At 35.4% G+C, this 17,105-nt stretch overlaps 2 protein-coding genes across 2 annotated transcripts; both read right to left on the bottom strand.

The window, feature by feature from the left end:
• Positions 1-4,560: 4,560 nt before the first annotated feature.
• Positions 4,561-11,116, bottom strand: LOC141592608 (nucleotide-sugar uncharacterized transporter 2-like). Its single transcript, XM_074413348.1, has 7 exons — positions 10,410-11,116; positions 8,716-8,867; positions 8,392-8,597; positions 8,169-8,262; positions 6,350-6,516; positions 5,941-6,111; positions 4,561-5,285 (listed from the first exon to the last, which is right to left on the bottom strand). The coding sequence occupies exons 1-7, from the start codon at positions 10,498-10,500 to the stop codon at positions 5,000-5,002; spliced, it is 1,167 nt and encodes a 388-aa protein (XP_074269449.1). The 5' UTR covers positions 10,501-11,116; the 3' UTR covers positions 4,561-4,999.
• A 3,026-nt stretch (positions 11,117-14,142) lies between these two features.
• LOC141592609 (small ribosomal subunit protein eS24z) lies at positions 14,143-16,835 on the bottom strand. Its single transcript, XM_074413349.1, has 5 exons — positions 16,603-16,835; positions 16,461-16,502; positions 14,748-14,918; positions 14,525-14,611; positions 14,143-14,407 (listed from the first exon to the last, which is right to left on the bottom strand). The coding sequence occupies exons 1-5, from the start codon at positions 16,672-16,674 to the stop codon at positions 14,378-14,380; spliced, it is 402 nt and encodes a 133-aa protein (XP_074269450.1). The 5' UTR covers positions 16,675-16,835; the 3' UTR covers positions 14,143-14,377.
• Between the last annotated feature and the right edge of the window lie 270 nt (positions 16,836-17,105).

The raw sequence follows: 17,105 nt of genomic DNA on the forward strand, positions 1-17,105 counted from the left end.
ATATCTATATCTATATCTATATTATCTATATAATAGAGAAACCACTAAACATAAATTGCACACGTGTCAAGCTCACAATGAATTTTTCCCGCCTATGCATTACACTGTATAACATTAATCAAAACCCTAATGCTACTTTTTAACCTCGCTGTCATTTCCTATACAAAGATAAAAATCAACCTATATTTACTCCTCCTTCCTCCCTTTCTGCTAAATAATTTTTATTTAAAAAAACAAACAAACAACCCATATTCCTTCCTAAATAATTTCTTTCGTAATTTGTTAATGCAATAATTGCTAATTCGAATAACATCAATTGTCGTTCTCTGGCAATCAAATCATATCATTCATAAGATGTACCATTTTAATGTTCTATTTACCTTTAAGTTTTATGTTTTTTTTGTACAGATTTCGATTTTTAAGCAATTGTTTTCACTTTTTTATAAATCCTGAAGTTGGAGTCTTAGCATTGAAACGTAACGATTTCACTGAAAATAGGTTGAAACAGAGGATTGATTACTGTTAAACATAATTAGCACAATAATCTTCTATTTTGTGTCTCTTCCATAAGCTTCAAGGCAAGGCTTTATATAGAAGCCAAGAAAGTGAAGAGGTAGGAAGGTGAAGGGGTAAAGCTTAGGAAGGTGAAGAGGTGACCATTCCTCTTCCCCAAATACAAATATTAAGACTACTAGCTTTAAGACTTCTATTAATCCTATTACCCTCCCGCAATCGTAAAGCGCAAGACATAGATTTAACTTTACGATTGGAGAATTACAATAAAAGCATAATCAATAAAAAAAAACGTCTTCATCTCGATCTCTCTTCGGAAAATCTTCTCATCTTCACAGGGTGGTAAGGGGTGCGTATAGGACTCGCCAGACACTTTTCATTGCGTATAGGACTCGCCAGACAATTTTCATTGCGTATAGGACTCGCCAGACACTTTTCATTGCGTAACTCGCCAGTTTTTTCATGCGTAACTCGCCAGTTTTTTTTCATTGCGTAACTCGCCAGTTTTTTTTCTGTGCGTATTGGTCTCGCCAGACAATTTTCTTGCGTAACTCGCCAGTTTTTTTTTCTGTGCGTATTGGTCTCGCCAGACAATTTTCTTGCGTAACTCGCCAGTTTTTTCGTGCGTAACTCGCCAGTTTTTTTTCATTGCGTATAGGACTCGCCAGACAATTTTCATTTGCGTAACTCGCCAGTTTTTCTTTTCTTTTGTACCACCTTGATCAAAAATCGAAAATTTTCTGTCGGTTTCATCATGATGTATATAATATCTTTATTATTAGCTTTATAATGGAATGCCAAGTGATTGGCATTCTGACGGTTTCTCTTCCATCTTGATGTATGTACTATAAATACACTCCATATGCAATGAAAGGAGAACACAAAATAGAAGATTATTGTGCTAATTGTGTTTAACATGGTATCAGAGCCTCGTTCTTGAGGTCTCTATAAACCGCTTCCGCATTCTTACCGGTGGGTGGCCGAAAATTTACACCCACCGGTAGGATTTTTCAACCACAAATAATAATTTCTGTTATCTAAAAAAAAAAAAAAAAAGAAAAGAAAAAAAAAAATTCGTCCACAGATGGTGATGGAATTTGATAAAATACCATTGAAGACTTGAAGTTAACCATTGAAGTTATCAATGATATGCTTTCTTTGACATTCAAATGGATGTTTTTCCTTTTGATCGAAATTTGTCATTCCCAGATTTCTTTTTGCTGGAAAAAAAAAAAAAACTTCTAATAATGTTTTTTTATCCTTTTATCGAGATTGCTCTAAAAGAAAATTTTCGATTTTTGATCAAGGTGGTACAAAAGAAAAAAAACTGGCGAGTTACGCAAGAAAATTGTCTGGCGAGACCAATACGCACTGAAAAAAAAATGGCGAGTTACTTTGAAAAATCGCGAGTTACGCATCGAAAAAATCGGCGAGTTACGCACGAAAAAATCGGCGAGTTACGCACCCAAAAAAAAACTGGCGAGTTACGCAAGAAAATTGTCTGGCGAGACCAATACGCACCGAAAAAACTGGCGAGTTACGCACGAAAAAACTGGCGAGTTACGCACGAAAAAATCAAGTAGTTACGCATCGAAAAAAAATCGGCGAGTTACGCACGAAAAAAACTGGCGAGTTACGCAATGAAAAGTGTCTGGCGAGTCCTATACGCAATGAAAATTGTCTGGCGAGTCCTATACGCACCCCTTACCACCCTGTGAAGATGAGAAGATTTTCCGAAGAGAGATCGAGATGAAGACGTTTTTTTTTTAATTGATTATGCTTTTATTGTAATTCTCCAATCGTAAAGTTCGTACTATGTACTGCCTTTACGATTGCGGGAGGGTAATAGACTAATAGCATTAATAGCTTTATTATGGAATGCCAAGTGATTGGCATTCTGTCGGTTTCATCATGATGTATATAATATCTTTATTATTAGCTTTATAATGGAATGCCAAGTGATTGGCATTCTGACGGTTTCTCTTCCATCTTGATGTATGTACTATAAATACACTCCATATGCAATGAAAGGAGAACACAAAATAGAAGATTATTGTGCTAATTATGTTTAACAATTACTCAGAGCTACGGTAATTTCAATCGGTGTTACGAACGAGTATTGAAATCATTAATTGGTAGATTATAGATTGTTTTTTTATGTCTTTCATCCTACATGTTTTATGATGTCACAACTCACAATTATGCAAATATTTTTTTTTTATTTTCTGAATAATATTTTGTTCCCCTTCTACAATCAACTTCTACTTTGTAATTAACTTTGTTAGGATCAATGAGTAGTCGTATTAAGTATTTTCTTTCAATTATTTTCTACGGAGTAAGTCATTAGAGGAAGCAGCTAGCCTAGATTAAACTTTTGATGGTTAACATTTTGGCCGCCGGTCAAGAACATTGCAAGGATTGGCTAATTATTCGTTAATTTGTTCTGATATTCAAAAAAGATTGAATTTTGAGCTAACTAATTTTTATACCACATTACATACGAAATCCTCCTATCAAAGTTTCTTTGCCATGAGTTTAATTAAGAAAAGATGATTCAATAGAAAAAAATGTGCCCATTTCTAAGATCGAACACAAGCAAATAATACTATTGTCGTACAAATGATTGTTTAATTAGTTTTATCATGTGTACGTGCAAATTGCAATAAGTATGATCGATCTCATGTAGTCATGTTGTAAGTTTATGGATCATGTGATAGATTTATGGATTGATAAAAAAATATAGAATGAGTAGTTCAGATTTAGGAATACCAAATTGAGCCAATTTAAAAGCATTACTTACTTGGACCAAAGGAGGCAAAACTTGCTCCATATGTTAGTGACCAAAAAGAATACAATCTATTATTATAGAGTTTTCAGTCATTGATCCGACTTGAAAATACAAAAAAAAAAAAAAAAAAAAAAAAAAAAAAACAATTAACATGTTAGGGTTAAGACTTAAGAGGTAACAAGCCTACGTAGATGGGTTGTCACAGATATGACATGAAACTTATACAAGTCAGGTTAGGGCTGATGTCTTTCGAAACGAACACAACAAGAAATAACTCATGTATTTAAATGATTCATAGTTTCGTTTAGTAAACTCGATAATGATCCAACCAACCCATTTATTTAAATGACTTTTTTTATAGGTTATTTATTTGAATTAATTTATATATTTCCGTGCATTTTTGCACGGGTACTAAGCTAGTTTATTTAGTAAATAGGGGATGTTGGATAGCTCTTTTTTTTTTGGTGTTGACCAAGAGTATCCTACCGACAGCTGGGGCAATCTCCTTCGGGATATGAAGACAATTTAATGGGTGAAAATTTATCTTTCGGAGGTAATGAAGCTGGTCGAGGCGCCAGGGTTAACGCTAGGCAATTGGTGTTTTCATTTGGATTTCCCAGTTTCCATTGTCATTTCGCTACTTGTTTCGTTTTTATCAACGACTCAATATATGAAATATGATACAGCTTTGACAGATTTTTATTGATCTGTAATTCAGTGAAGATGATGATCATGAAAATATTTTACCTTCTATAATTGGAAAGGAATATTTGTTCACTTTTTTAGGTCAGCACTACTAACCATATGTATCCATATCCGGATCCGTTTTTATGCATATGGATCCGAACCATATCCATATTCACTTAATCCAAAATATTGAGATCCAGATCCAACCCGCAGAAACCGGGATCTATTACCATTCCTATAAGCAAGGTATCTCAAGATACATCATCAGTAAGCCACAGAAAAGGTCGATACCACATTTACGAGTGCTATCCCAACAAATCAGAAAATGGGATGGTATACAATTCTACATAGAAGCACCCCTAAGTTGCCGTCTATGTTACTCGTTAGTCGTAACAGCCACATTACATATTACTTGTGTTTGTGCCCGTGTCAGACACTTGATCATGGATGTGACAACTGATTCACTGAACATTTCTTTTTATGCCCTTCACAAAATAATCAGGTATCAAATACTTCAACTAAAAAAAAATCGAGTAGCATGGAGTAAAGCATACTCTGGAAGCACACACACAAGCCAGGGAAGACAATTTCTGATCATTAAATTCAAGTGTAATCTTCTGAAAAACCCAGGCTGCATGCATGGAGCAGTCCTTTAAAGCATTCCAAGATGCCGACATTTACAAAGAATCCTCAACGAACAAATGAAACAATACTAGGGCCAAACTATCATTGTGGATTACATAAAAATGAAAAAAACCACATGAAAAACGGTCCTTTAGTAGAATTAAATACTGTATTCCAATCTAACTCTCAGAATCTCACTGTAACACTCTGAAGCATTTGATCAAGCGAAAAAAATTGGGCAACCTTTTGGGTAATACACAATTCTTGCATAAACTGGGTTAGGTATGCAAGTGGTATAAATTAAAAAAGGTTAGTGAGTAATTACCACCATCTCGGTTGAGACTTGAGACTCGAGAAGCTCCCTTTTGGCCAATATTATTGCTCGTATCATACAGATTCTGGCCCGTCATTTTCATCGTGAGTTTCACCATTTTCTTTGCTAAGCTTGGACTTTGGCAAAGAGAATGAACTTGGCCTCGAATTTGTTTTATTAGAATGCTGATCTGAAGTGTGCATATTAAGGTAAGTGTAGATAGACATTCCCAGCAAGGCTGTGATCGCTCCAAAGATACTAGTTACTCCTGGATTTGAGCCAAATAGAACATAGCCTCCGATAAGAATGACACATGTTTTGAACTGGCCTAAAACGACGTGGGTAATTGCAGACGTTGCCCTGTACATGTAAGATTACAGAGTAGCTGGTTAGCTTACAGTCTAGACCAGAAGTATACAAGAACAAAACAGAGTGACTGTTTCGAATGACCCAAAATAATTAGTGAGTCGGGGTTTAATCAAATGACTGTTTCCAAGCCATTTTGCTGTATTGCATCGTAATTCAAAACCAAAATTATACAAATGCGAAGAATATGAGATATTCTGATGGCATATTATCTAGCTAGGACTATGAAGAAAGTTAGACCTTACTCTCTCTAGAAACCGACACTATCCCCTGGTATTAAATTTGAGTTAGAGACTTCATCATGAAGTAAGTTGTTGCGGCCTAATATCAGTCGCTGGGCAATATATATGGTTGATAAGCCTCTAAATGTGATAGCAGTATCCTTCAAAATTGTGGGTACTTCGTCTATGTATCGGTATTCTGATCCCATATTTAACATTATGGATATCTTAAAATCTTTCTAACCGCTGTGACAGAAGCCAAATGGTGATAGCTAGCCCAATTTTTTTTGCACGAGATCACCTCATTCGTATGAGACAAGCCAAAAGTTATCCTCGTCAACTTTTAAATTTGTCATTTTAAACATCAATTAAGTATTTTGCTTTATAAATAAAGGGTTAAATGGAAGGGCTAACAATGGAACACTTACCCAAGTGCTAATGCACCCGACCACTGAAGCAAGAAGCCAAGAATAGCGGACAAAAATATTGCAGACGTGTTCATGAAATCCCAATTAAAGGACAGGACACCAGGGGGATCAAGCCATGGCATCATTGCCACCAAAAAGAATACTGTAATCGGCGTTGTCTTCCACATTAACCTGCATATTCGATTCCCCACATAAGGATATATACAAATACATGAAAAACCAAAACAATTAGGGCATCCAATAGTCACTAATGGAGCCATGCACAGAACTATGTTATGTCCAATGCAAGTGTGCGTCAACATTCTTTTTTTGGACCTAAAATAGTGTTGAAATGTCGTGTCATGTCGAGTCGAAATAAGTGTATGTCGACAAGTGTCACACGGCCAAATTAGATAAAGGAGATACTTACGCCAAGGCTGTCCAGTTATCGCGCTGCTGCATACTGGACCACATGATCTTATTTACGGCACTAGGAATAATCCAAGCTAAAGCTATACAAGCTCCAAACAGATGGAACTGCAGATCTGTTACTGTAGCCACCGCCACGCCAATGGATACTACAGTTAGAGCAAGTACCTGAAAGATATCTACTTTTAGAGTTGGAAATCCAGAAACAGGAGGACAAGTAGCATATGACAAGTCAATTTCATCGACATAATAAATAAAAGTGTGTTTTGTTTAGCTTCAACGAATATGTTTTCTCAGCAAATCATTGCATTCATGGCAAATGTTACATTGTTTACTGTTTTTTCGCCTCTTAATAACACACTGTACCAAAAATCTGCCTGCCAATGTTGCTGTAACACCGAAAGGCAATCCAAAAAGCGGGTTAATTAACCCGACTCCACTAATTTTACGCAATCATTAGTTTGAGTAAAAGCAGATTACAAAGTGCACACCCTGAACATATGTAGGTAAGGCTCCTAGCTAACTGCTGAAAGGTGTAAACTAAAATGCTCATGTAGGCAAATTTCTGAAGGTAGAAGACTGAACAGAGATCACCCCAGAAATGAATGTGCTCTGAACACAAGTCCCAGTTAATCCAGTAGCCGAATATACAAATGAAACAAAAGGAATAATTGCCCTACACCATTTAATTTCCTTCCTTCCCAAAATTTTATATCATAGAAAAGCGCCTGAATATACATAGCTCCTTAAAATTCTTCTGAATTTTATTTCGGCTGTAGATATATTGTAGCTTTTGACAGAATTGCAAAAAGCGCCATACTGGCAATACAAAGGGCACAGGCTATGTTGCTCATCACTTCATGTTTACATTTCTTTAATTTTTCCATATCATTATAATGCTTACAAGAGGGATTCCATCTATGCTAAGGTGATAGCAAAAATAAGTAATAGTGACTCAAAGGTGATCCAACATAAGTTAACATTCAAAAGGCTTGCTACATGATAATCGACTTGGGAATCTGAAGTGTAACATCCTTCCAAGACAGCTATAATTGACAAAATGACAATCATTTAACTCATCAATTTCAGTATAATGCCTTACAGGATCATTTTTCCTTGCACTCTAATTTCTACCACATAGCATAAATCTTGTGTTAAATGTCAAAACACCGAAATGCGATGTCAAGCATGTTACATTTTTCTGATGATTGTTATGATAAAAAGTCTTATATAACTGTGAGCTCTACTGAAAATACAACCCCCTGGTAATGCTTGAAGCAATGCAGTACAGTGAAACAGTGTTTCCCTTATATATGAACAAAAACAAAAGGTGCTGGCAGAAGATGAAGACGATCACAAAGGATAAATAGATCAAGGGCATAGTTTGATGCGGTTTTGGGAAGAAAGGAAGAACGCAGGATGGTGGGGAACAAGAAGGGAATGAGGATACGGAATTTTTCTTCCAAATATTTTCTGAAGGTTAAGGTTTTAAATGTACCCTCCAACCCTCCAGTGAAACCATGTGAAAACCACAGAACAGGAAACTGCACAGTCAATAAAAGGCCACAGATATTCGACGCCTAAGATTGACAATCACCCTCAAATGAAGTCAATTTTAATAGAAAAGTTTCCCACTTTTAATACCTTAGATTCCACCTATCGTAAGCATAGAAAAAAGTTTCCAAGTGAAAACAGGTAAAGCTGAACAATATAGTATCATGCACTTGTGCTATCGATTTTTTTAACCATCATGTTGACTCACTCAAGAGTCAAGAGTCAAGACCTATTTCCAAGAGAAAACTAAGGATCCAAGCAATTACCTTCTGAAAAGACACCATTTTCCTTAAGAGAACAAATTCTGCAACCACTATTGACGGGGTCACAGCAATCTTAGCCATCTGGTAAAATCCGACACTGAAATTACAGAAATTAAAGCTAAAGTCAGAACACGGGAAAAAAAATATATATGATAGAATTCAAACAAAATCAGGAAGCAGCAATTCAGAAACATGGGAAAACAGGTTCTTGTGATTCAAGACTTGCCTATTAAACTTCAAACTGACATTTGCAAGACCAGTAGATAAGGACATGACAACACCAAGAGCGAACAATGACGAGAAGCGGGATGCTTTTGTTGGAGACGCAGGGAGCATGGATAGAGCATTTAGGACAGCCATGAAGAACCAGCTTACTACATAGTGAATAAATGTGAGAAATATGGGATAATTAAATCCAACCTTCCCAAGAACCTGACAACCAGACAGAAAGAGAAAACTAAGTTACAACCGTTATTTGAGGCAAATAAGGGACAATCATCCTATCCCTGAAATTAAACATCAAAAGTGTAAGGAGAAGATATGCACGAACCAGTTTATTCATCAAGATTATACTAACAGAGACCAAAAAGTTAAATGTGAGTGCCACTGTGGGCCCACATATACGTTGCTGATGGCGTCTGGCACCATCAGAGGAACGCAGCTCATTGAACAGTGAAGATCGTATATCTTCCAGAGCTTTTCCTACATAGACACAAATTCAATAAATCATATGTGAGAATCTAGAAAATGTGACCGTTAACATAGAATACCAATATAAAATAAATTGATAAAAAATCTCAGTATAGACCCACTTAAATGACCTGTAACAGTATGAGCGTAAGCTGAAGCTTAAAACGTCAGTAATCAAAGTAAATCACCAAAGGGTAGCTGTGTTAAGGCGACGTGATAGAGCGAGAGGTGGTTGTTTTATAAGCTTACAGAACTTTTATAAACTACAAAGTGTGATTTATGCCCTATCAAAGGTAAACCCATGTGAGTATTTGACCGAAAATATAACCGTGAAACGTTAAAAATGACTTCTATGGCAATTTTTTCAAATGCCATGTTGTTGTCCAACAATTATAGTGCACAAATAAGATAAGATCAGGATGCGAACTTGCCAAAGTTGTCAGGAAGACTCTAAGAAGTCTAAGCCAAGAAAAGATCAGGTAAAGAAAGATGAGGTGCTGAATTATTGCAAACTGGGACACTACTAAATTTAGGCAAACTATCTTACTTCTCCAATAATCCAAACTTATCACTTTAAAACATTACCAGTTGCAATGCAACTCTACTTGACTGCTTACTTTGTTAATCCGAATATCCCATGTGCTACCGACAATCACTTATTCAAAAACAGAGATATTACACACCCGACGACTAGCTACAAAAATGACACAAATGAAAAAGAAATGATACTCTTTCGTAAAAAAAAATACTCCGTATCATACACCATCTTTTCTTCCACAATTTCCCTAAAAAAATGTCATATTTAGGAGTTAGGGAAGAATAATTAATATCGCAATGCGCGACAATGCTTCACCAATTGCTTCCTTTAAATCAACAGTCAATCCAAATAATGAATATTGATCCTCAATATAACTAATGTCCTTAAAAGACTTGGTAAATAACAATCAAAGCAATATAAAGCTTATTTCTTTCACAACCTTCAATCTCCAAATGTATAGCAATGCCTATAGCAATAATCATGGTATAAAGTTGCAAAGTTTCACACTTGTTCAATGCATTGCCAACTTATCAACAGATTTATGCACAAAATAATTAACATTTTAACATTAACATTGATCCCACAGAAAACCATCAATTAATTCCAAAATTATATACTCTATCCGTCTCAATCATTTGTTTACCTTTACTCAGGATACTTCTCGCAAAGAATGTAAAAGGTAAACAAATGAGTAAGACCGTAATCAATTTCAATAAAATGCACCAATTCATGCAAATTACTGACACATTCAATCATAAACCATTAAAAACTCAAATTAACATTAATTTTAACATTGAACCCACAAAAACCCATCAATTAAATCCAAAGTTATATACTACCCATGTAATCACTTTCAATAAAATGCACCATTATCATGCAAATTTCTGTCACAATCAATCATAACACAAAAACTAAGGAAAAAAAAATCAATCAACCAATATCTAAGGCCCAAAAAAATTATCACTTTCACCTAAAATTAAAATCAACAAACATCTAAAATCCAAAAAAAAGTTTACCTTTTTCACCAGCATCACTATCTTTACGCTTGAGAATCTTCCTGACATTCTTGCTAAGAAGCAAATTAAACATGTTTCTACTACAAAGCATTCCCTATTTCTTCAAAAACCCACTTTAAATATAGTCACCAATATGACTGAAACCCAACATTTCAAACACAACAAACCAACAAAAAAAAACACAAACAAACAAAATATACTCCTTTACTTAGTGGGTATAATTATTTAAATTTATTATATTTTTGGATAAAGAGATAATTTGAAAAGGGATAAAGTACAAAAAAAACAGAAGGAAGAGAAAGAAAAGTGAAGAATGAAGCCAGGAGAAGCAGAGTGAGTGACAGACACACGGGTAGTCACATACACAGAAATAGAGAAACTGAGAGTGACCACAGACCACTAATCAAATTCCCGTGTCGTTTTGGTGTAAGGCGGTTTTATATAAGAATTTGTGCCAAAAGGTTTCTTTGCGGTAACAAAAATAGAGAAACTGAATACAAATTCTCGTGTTATTTTGTATAAGGCGGTTTTACACAAGAATTTGTGTAAAATTGGTTTTTTTCGTAATGACGAAAATAGAGAGAGTGACCAAAGAAGTGGGGTCTAGACTCTAGAGTAGAGTAAACAACAACATAAATTAGCGGAAGAGGTGGATGGAATTGATGAAGAATTGAAGATTACTCAAGTTTTTTAGTTGCAACTTTGTTAAAAGAAAGATATTGTTCGTTTTTTGTGTATGATATGATGAATGTGTGGATAGACTAATATCCACCGACAGTTGGGCCATCTATTTTGTCCTTTTTTTTGTCAAATTAACGGCATTGTCACCTCATGCTGACTAGAACTAGAAAGATTTTAACTGTTTTAATTGACGGTTATTTATTGTGAGACGGTTTTATATAAAATAAAGTAAAACAGAAAAATTAAATACTTTATAGCTAGTGAGTAATGATCAATTTGAATGAAAAATTAGTTACTCAAAGATCTATTATACGAGTTTTTTGTGTAAGGGTGTGATCTTACCCAAGAATTGTATTTAATTTATTCAAATGGGTCGATTGAAGGTGATCGGAATATCGGGTAGAGGGTTGACTTAGTTGATTAAACATGTGAATTTTGTGAATATCAAGTTTAAATCTTATGATAATAGTTTGATTTGAGAAACTGAGATTGTACATTGTTTGCTATGTCAGTGTTTCTCACCCCGGTAATTGATTAGTACAGTGGTTGATTTGATATACGAGGTTTGCAGTCTATTATGTATGATCAATAATTTCACCCCAAGCTGAATAGCTGATGATTCGATAAAAGAATGCTTGTAATGTAAACAAGAAAATGTCAATTTGGTTTGATGGTCATCATTATCAATACCAAACAACACATTTATTAGACCTAATTAGTACTACTGCATAATTAATACGGAGTAACATGGAATCATTTTGAACAACTCTCTGTTTTGGATAATCCTTTATTTGGTACTATCGTCGTAGTATAAGATAAAGAAAAAATGATAATTTTATGATAAAAGTGATAATATTATATTAAAAAATCGACGCCTTTTATTATCATTTAGCGACGGTTTTTTTTTTTTTTTTTTTTTCGGCAGCTGAAAAGAAAGGTTCCTAGTGCAAGCTCATGGTTTGTTTTGCCAAGTCATGAGCTCTGCTGTTCCGATCCCTGCAAACATAACTAAAACAAAAACAATGAAAAGTAGTTGAGATAAGAGTAATGTCGTTCAAGATGTCCTTGATGCGGTGATGCTTGTTCTCCTTCCCCATCCATTGTGCTAAAAGTTAAAGACAATCAGAGGAAATTTCTAGCGACGGTTATAATAATAAAAAGTGGATTATTTTTTATTATAAAATAATTATACTCTCTCTTTTCGCATCATAACAAACAAGTAAGATTATGCAAGTCAACTAGTCTCGCTTAAAACAGTCACTCCACATAAGTATATAAGATAAATCTTTTACCTTTTCCAAGACATTCTGTTTTTGGAAATTGTTACTTGCATGGGAGAGAGGTAGTTTGGATTGTGGTGGTGTCAGCATGTAACTAGTGTATGGGATACACCCTAGGTAGCACCAAAACGGACACGGATATGACACGGACACGTGATACGGCGCCTCATGAAATTTAGGACACGGGACACACTATTTAAATTTAATAAAATATATATTTTATAGTTATAAATAACGTATGATTTTAATTTTTTCATGTATTTGATATTCAATTTACATAATTGAAGGTAAAATTTGACCTTGACTATAACTAATTCTTATTTCCCACCTAAACCCATCTTCTAATCAATCTCTTTTGACATTTTATTCCTCGTCTAAACTGTAGGCGTGTGTCCAACGAGTGTCGGATGTCCGGGTGTCCGACACGTCGTCGGACACGGGACAACTAATTAGGAGGAGTGTCCGTGTTACCTAGGTACTTACACCCACCGACAGTTGGGCCATCAATTTGGTTCTAATGTTGTTTGCCTACTAAAGTATTTCCCATTGTACGGATTTTGGTGAATTTATAGCATTAGCATGGGCAATGCATTGTGTGCTTTATGGAATCAATTTCAACTAATCATGTTTGTAGCCTTGTAGTGTAGGCTTATGGCTTTTCTGTAATCTGTATCACTACGCATCCAATTATCCTAACTTGCTGTCTTCCTTAATTTTGGAATTTAATCATGACAATTTTGTTCCTTTCATTTTTCACTATTCATTCAATTATAGTTGCTACACTCAAATTATGTTTGTAGAATCATTTGTAAACTTACTTGACTAAATTAGCTTTAAACATACTTGTGAGTTATCGTCCTACCGATCCTATCCAGTTCGAATCCGGATTTAACCGAAGTATAGTTTTACTCATTTGTCAAAATAAATGTTATTTGCGATATTCATTTTGATTGAAGTTGTTGCATGATTATTAAAATAACTTGTCAGATTTATTTTGTTAGGCTTATCTGTGTTAACTTGTGAATTGTGATGTTGAATGACAAACTCATCATGGTGGGTGGATAATGGGTATGATAACTGTAGTAGTGTAGTATGCCCTTCAAATCTTCACAAATTCTCATTATAGACGGACATTATCGACTCTCTCACAAATTAAAGTGGGGGTATCCATTTTTCACCCACTTGCACTATCCACTTTAATTTGTGAGAGGGGACACTATCCGTCTATAGCTATAGACGGATAGTGTCCGTCTATAATGAGACGGACTGTCAAATCTTTCAGTTTAGAACCTCAGAAGCCCTACCCAGACAACGATGTAACCCTAACGAGACAACATAACCGGAGATCAACACACAAAATCAAGTGACAAGATCACCTCAAACCACATTGAACCTGGACTAGTACGAAACAATGAAATCTGCCCAACAGACTATGATTCTCGAGTACTCCCTCGATCATGAACCTCTTCGCCACATCCAAATTTGTGGGGAACACTGTCTTACTGTCAGTCTACAAAAATCTACAAGTAAGATGTAAAAAGTTCCGCTCCAAAGGGAATGAAAGAACCATGAAAGTAGTGGGCTGCATTCTTAACAAGTGGAAGGGGAGTCCAGAAAAGAGATTCGAATCCAAATCCAAATTTTACGAAAACAGACCCAACCTGAGGGCATTGGATACGACGGTTCCAGGCCAAGTCAAGGGTGTCCATTGCCATTGCTAGTCAGTTCATAAAATAAACTCGAGGAAGTCAAGATTATCGCAGATGGAGATATACTACAAGTACTAACCAATAACATTTTCATAGATCCTCAAATTCAGAGGTAACATTTTGAGAATAACAAGTCATAATTCATCACTAAAATTACTAAGAATCAGAGTATGCGACAAAAAAGAGTAGGAGCGAACTGAAGCTAATTGAAAAAAAAAAAAAGACAAAAAAGATAAGACCAGAGGGGTAACTGCTCCATAGTTGAGGTGAAAATAGTACTCTCAGAAAGCTGAACTTGTTACTTCTTCTTAGCCTCATTCGCCTTGATCTGCCAATCAAAATAATAACAATGGGATGAGTTACAAAACAAGAATGGTACGATAGAACCTCAAACAGTGAAATTATTTAACAAAAGTCTAGCAGATCTCCGGGTTCATTATCCTACCTTTTTAACACCACGGATCTTCTTAGCTCTGTTCTTCCTTTCTTTAAGCTGTTTCCTTGACTTCTCGATCTTGGTGTCCAATCCATTCTGCACCAGACAAAGCAAAAGATAAAACTAAGACAATAATCATTCATTAAACGAAATACGCAAGCAGACCATGTCGCCAATTTTCACGGGTAAAATAGCAATTATAAAAAGGAGAATAGGTCATTTGCATAATTACCCTGACGAGTCTGTATTTGGGCTCAAACTTCTTGGCACTCTCAACAGAATCGTAAATCAAACCGAATCCAGTGGATTTGCCTCCTCCAAAATGAGTACGGAACTTGAAGACAAAGATTGAGTTTGGATCTCTGACGTCATACATTCTGGTAAGTTTTTCCTTCAATTCAGCCTACAGACAGATGGTAGGACACCAATAAATAAGTCATGGCAAGAAGCAAATGCATGTGCATATTTTGCCGAATTTGTATTTTCAAAAAATAAAAAATCATGTTGGATATTCAAAGAGGCGAGGAAACGAAGGAGATATGGATAATGTGGCAAAGGGAAGGGTATAAAAAAAATTAGAAAGGAAAAACATCGGATATTGCGTCGTAGTGCACCTCAATAGCTATAACTTATGTACAAGGTGCACCTAAGCACCATTACACAGTTCTGCTAGTGCATCACTCAGTTGTGCATCTCGTTCTTAAAAAATATGCAGAAAGCAAAGACAGCACCAGTGCACCACCCCCGGCAGGGAACAGAATAGGTTCATTTTGTTAAATCGGCAATGACGACTATAGGGATGAAACAAATAACTGTTTCGTCCAAATCACACCAAATCAAAACTGAAGCACTATCGACGTCAAATGGCAAACCAAACCATGAGAACGAATGCAAAAGAATCAAAAACAGTGAGTTTGTACTTTGTACTCTTCAGCACAAATACATGTAAATTTGAAATTCCACCAAAATAAGGTGAATTGCAAAATTATATTATCATATGTGATAGGTACCGAGGTACAGGCCCGCTTAGTTAACGCTCACAAAAATTTACCAAAGTAACCTACAGCTTAGTTACAATATACTACTATGTAGTACTAACTACTACGTATCAATCTTTTACATGTACGTAATACCTCTGAACATATAGGCAACGCTCACAAAAAAAAAAAAAAAAAAACATAATGCAAAATTGCAAACCCCAGCCCCTGTTCGTGATGAAGCTATATGAGGCACAAAACTGGAACGTTGTTCAGCAGTTCAGCACCTTAAGTTCGAAAGTGACAGTACTCTACATTACTTTCCTAAATGTAAACCCAAAGTAGTGTCTGTAAACAAGTGAACAATGCAGAACTGCTGAAACTGATCTGAACAATTCTTGTATCATGGCATTTCCAATACTAACGCTAATAAAAATTCCACACCATAACAGTAAATCAAACACATTGTTGCATAAACACACTAACAATATGACGAACCGTCAAATAGAGAATACAATCAACGGCTTGGTCACAATGTATCCCATATTGACTTAGTATAACATAAGCTACATGACAACAATTTGCAACCCATTGCCATAAAATCTAAAACACTTAGGCAGTCGTATATCGGTTTTGACACTGGATCTCCACAGCTACTGAACTATCGCATTTTTACATAATGATTTTATAGTATTCCAAATAAGTTCAATGCATACAGCAATGCATCAATACATTATCAATCACCGCGAACAATCGTTTCAAACTTTCAATCATAAATGATAACTCCCTCTGTCACAATCATTTGTTTGTTTTGTTCATTATTTGTTAACGTTCAAGGTTACACTTCCTCTACCCCAATCTCGCAAAGAATAATCAACGGTAAACAAATGATTGAAACAGAAACGATAATGGATCAAACAAAAAGAAAATAAAAGACATGTAAAATGAAATAGCTATAAAAATCAAACCTTTGAGACATTGGCGCGTCCAGGATGAAGAACATCAATCACCTACATTCAAATAACAAATAAAAAATTGCTTAGATTCAGAAATTAAGGAAAGCAGCAATTTTACTAAAAAAAATAAAAAGAAAAGGAAGAAGAAATGTACAAATTGTTTGCGAGAAAGGAGACGGTTAGTCATGAACTTGCGAGTTCTGATAGTGACAGCTTTGTCCGCCATTGTTTCTCTCTCTCTCTACCAAGGTTTAGTGAGATGGAGGAGAGGAAAAAAATGACGGAGTTGTGATTTGTGAAAAGATCGACTGCTACTGAGTGTTAGGGTTTTAGAATTGCTACTTGCGAGAATTGAGATGGGTGCCAATTTTTGGGTTTTTGGCCCATGTTTTCCTTTGGTGTTCACCACTGAACTTGATAAAGCTAACCTGATTTAAATGACCCGATCTATTAGAATTGACTTGAGATTCGAAAATAACCCGAAATGTATCACCTGAAAGTGACCTAATAAATCCGAAGTGATCCGACCCAAAGTGATCTGACTTAAGTGACCCAAAATGACCTGATTGACCCAAAACGACCTAATTAAGTAAAAATCATGACCCGAAAATTTAGAAATGACCATGGATATGATCTTATATCCATATCCTTATTTTT

Source organism: Silene latifolia, chromosome 7 (assembly GCF_048544455.1).
Source record: "Silene latifolia isolate original U9 population chromosome 7, ASM4854445v1, whole genome shotgun sequence".
Lineage (NCBI taxonomy): Eukaryota > Viridiplantae > Streptophyta > Magnoliopsida > Caryophyllales > Caryophyllaceae > Silene > Silene latifolia.

What these genes read in the sequence shown, in the direction of transcription:
- LOC141592608 (XM_074413348.1), bottom strand. Translation starts at nt 10,500, where the DNA reads ATGCTTTGTAGTAGAAACATGTTTAATTTGCTTCTTAGCAAGAATGTC. An exon ending in TAGTGATGCTGGTGAAAAAG is followed by an intron (nt 8,868 to 10,409) that starts GTAAACTTTTTT and finishes GTGTCTATGTAG; the next exon opens with GAAAAGCTCTGGAAGATATA. An exon ending in TAATCTTGATGAATAAACTG is followed by an intron (nt 8,598 to 8,715) that starts GTTCGTGCATAT and finishes TCTGGTTGTCAG; the next exon opens with GTTCTTGGGAAGGTTGGATT.
- LOC141592609 (XM_074413349.1), bottom strand. Translation starts at nt 16,674, where the DNA reads ATGGCGGACAAAGCTGTCACTATCAGAACTCGCAAGTTCATGACTAAC. An exon ending in TCCTTTCTCGCAAACAATTT is followed by an intron (nt 16,503 to 16,602) that starts GTACATTTCTTC and finishes ATTTGAATGTAG; the next exon opens with GTGATTGATGTTCTTCATCC. An exon ending in CCAAATACAGACTCGTCAGG is followed by an intron (nt 14,612 to 14,747) that starts GTAATTATGCAA and finishes TGTCTGGTGCAG; the next exon opens with AATGGATTGGACACCAAGAT.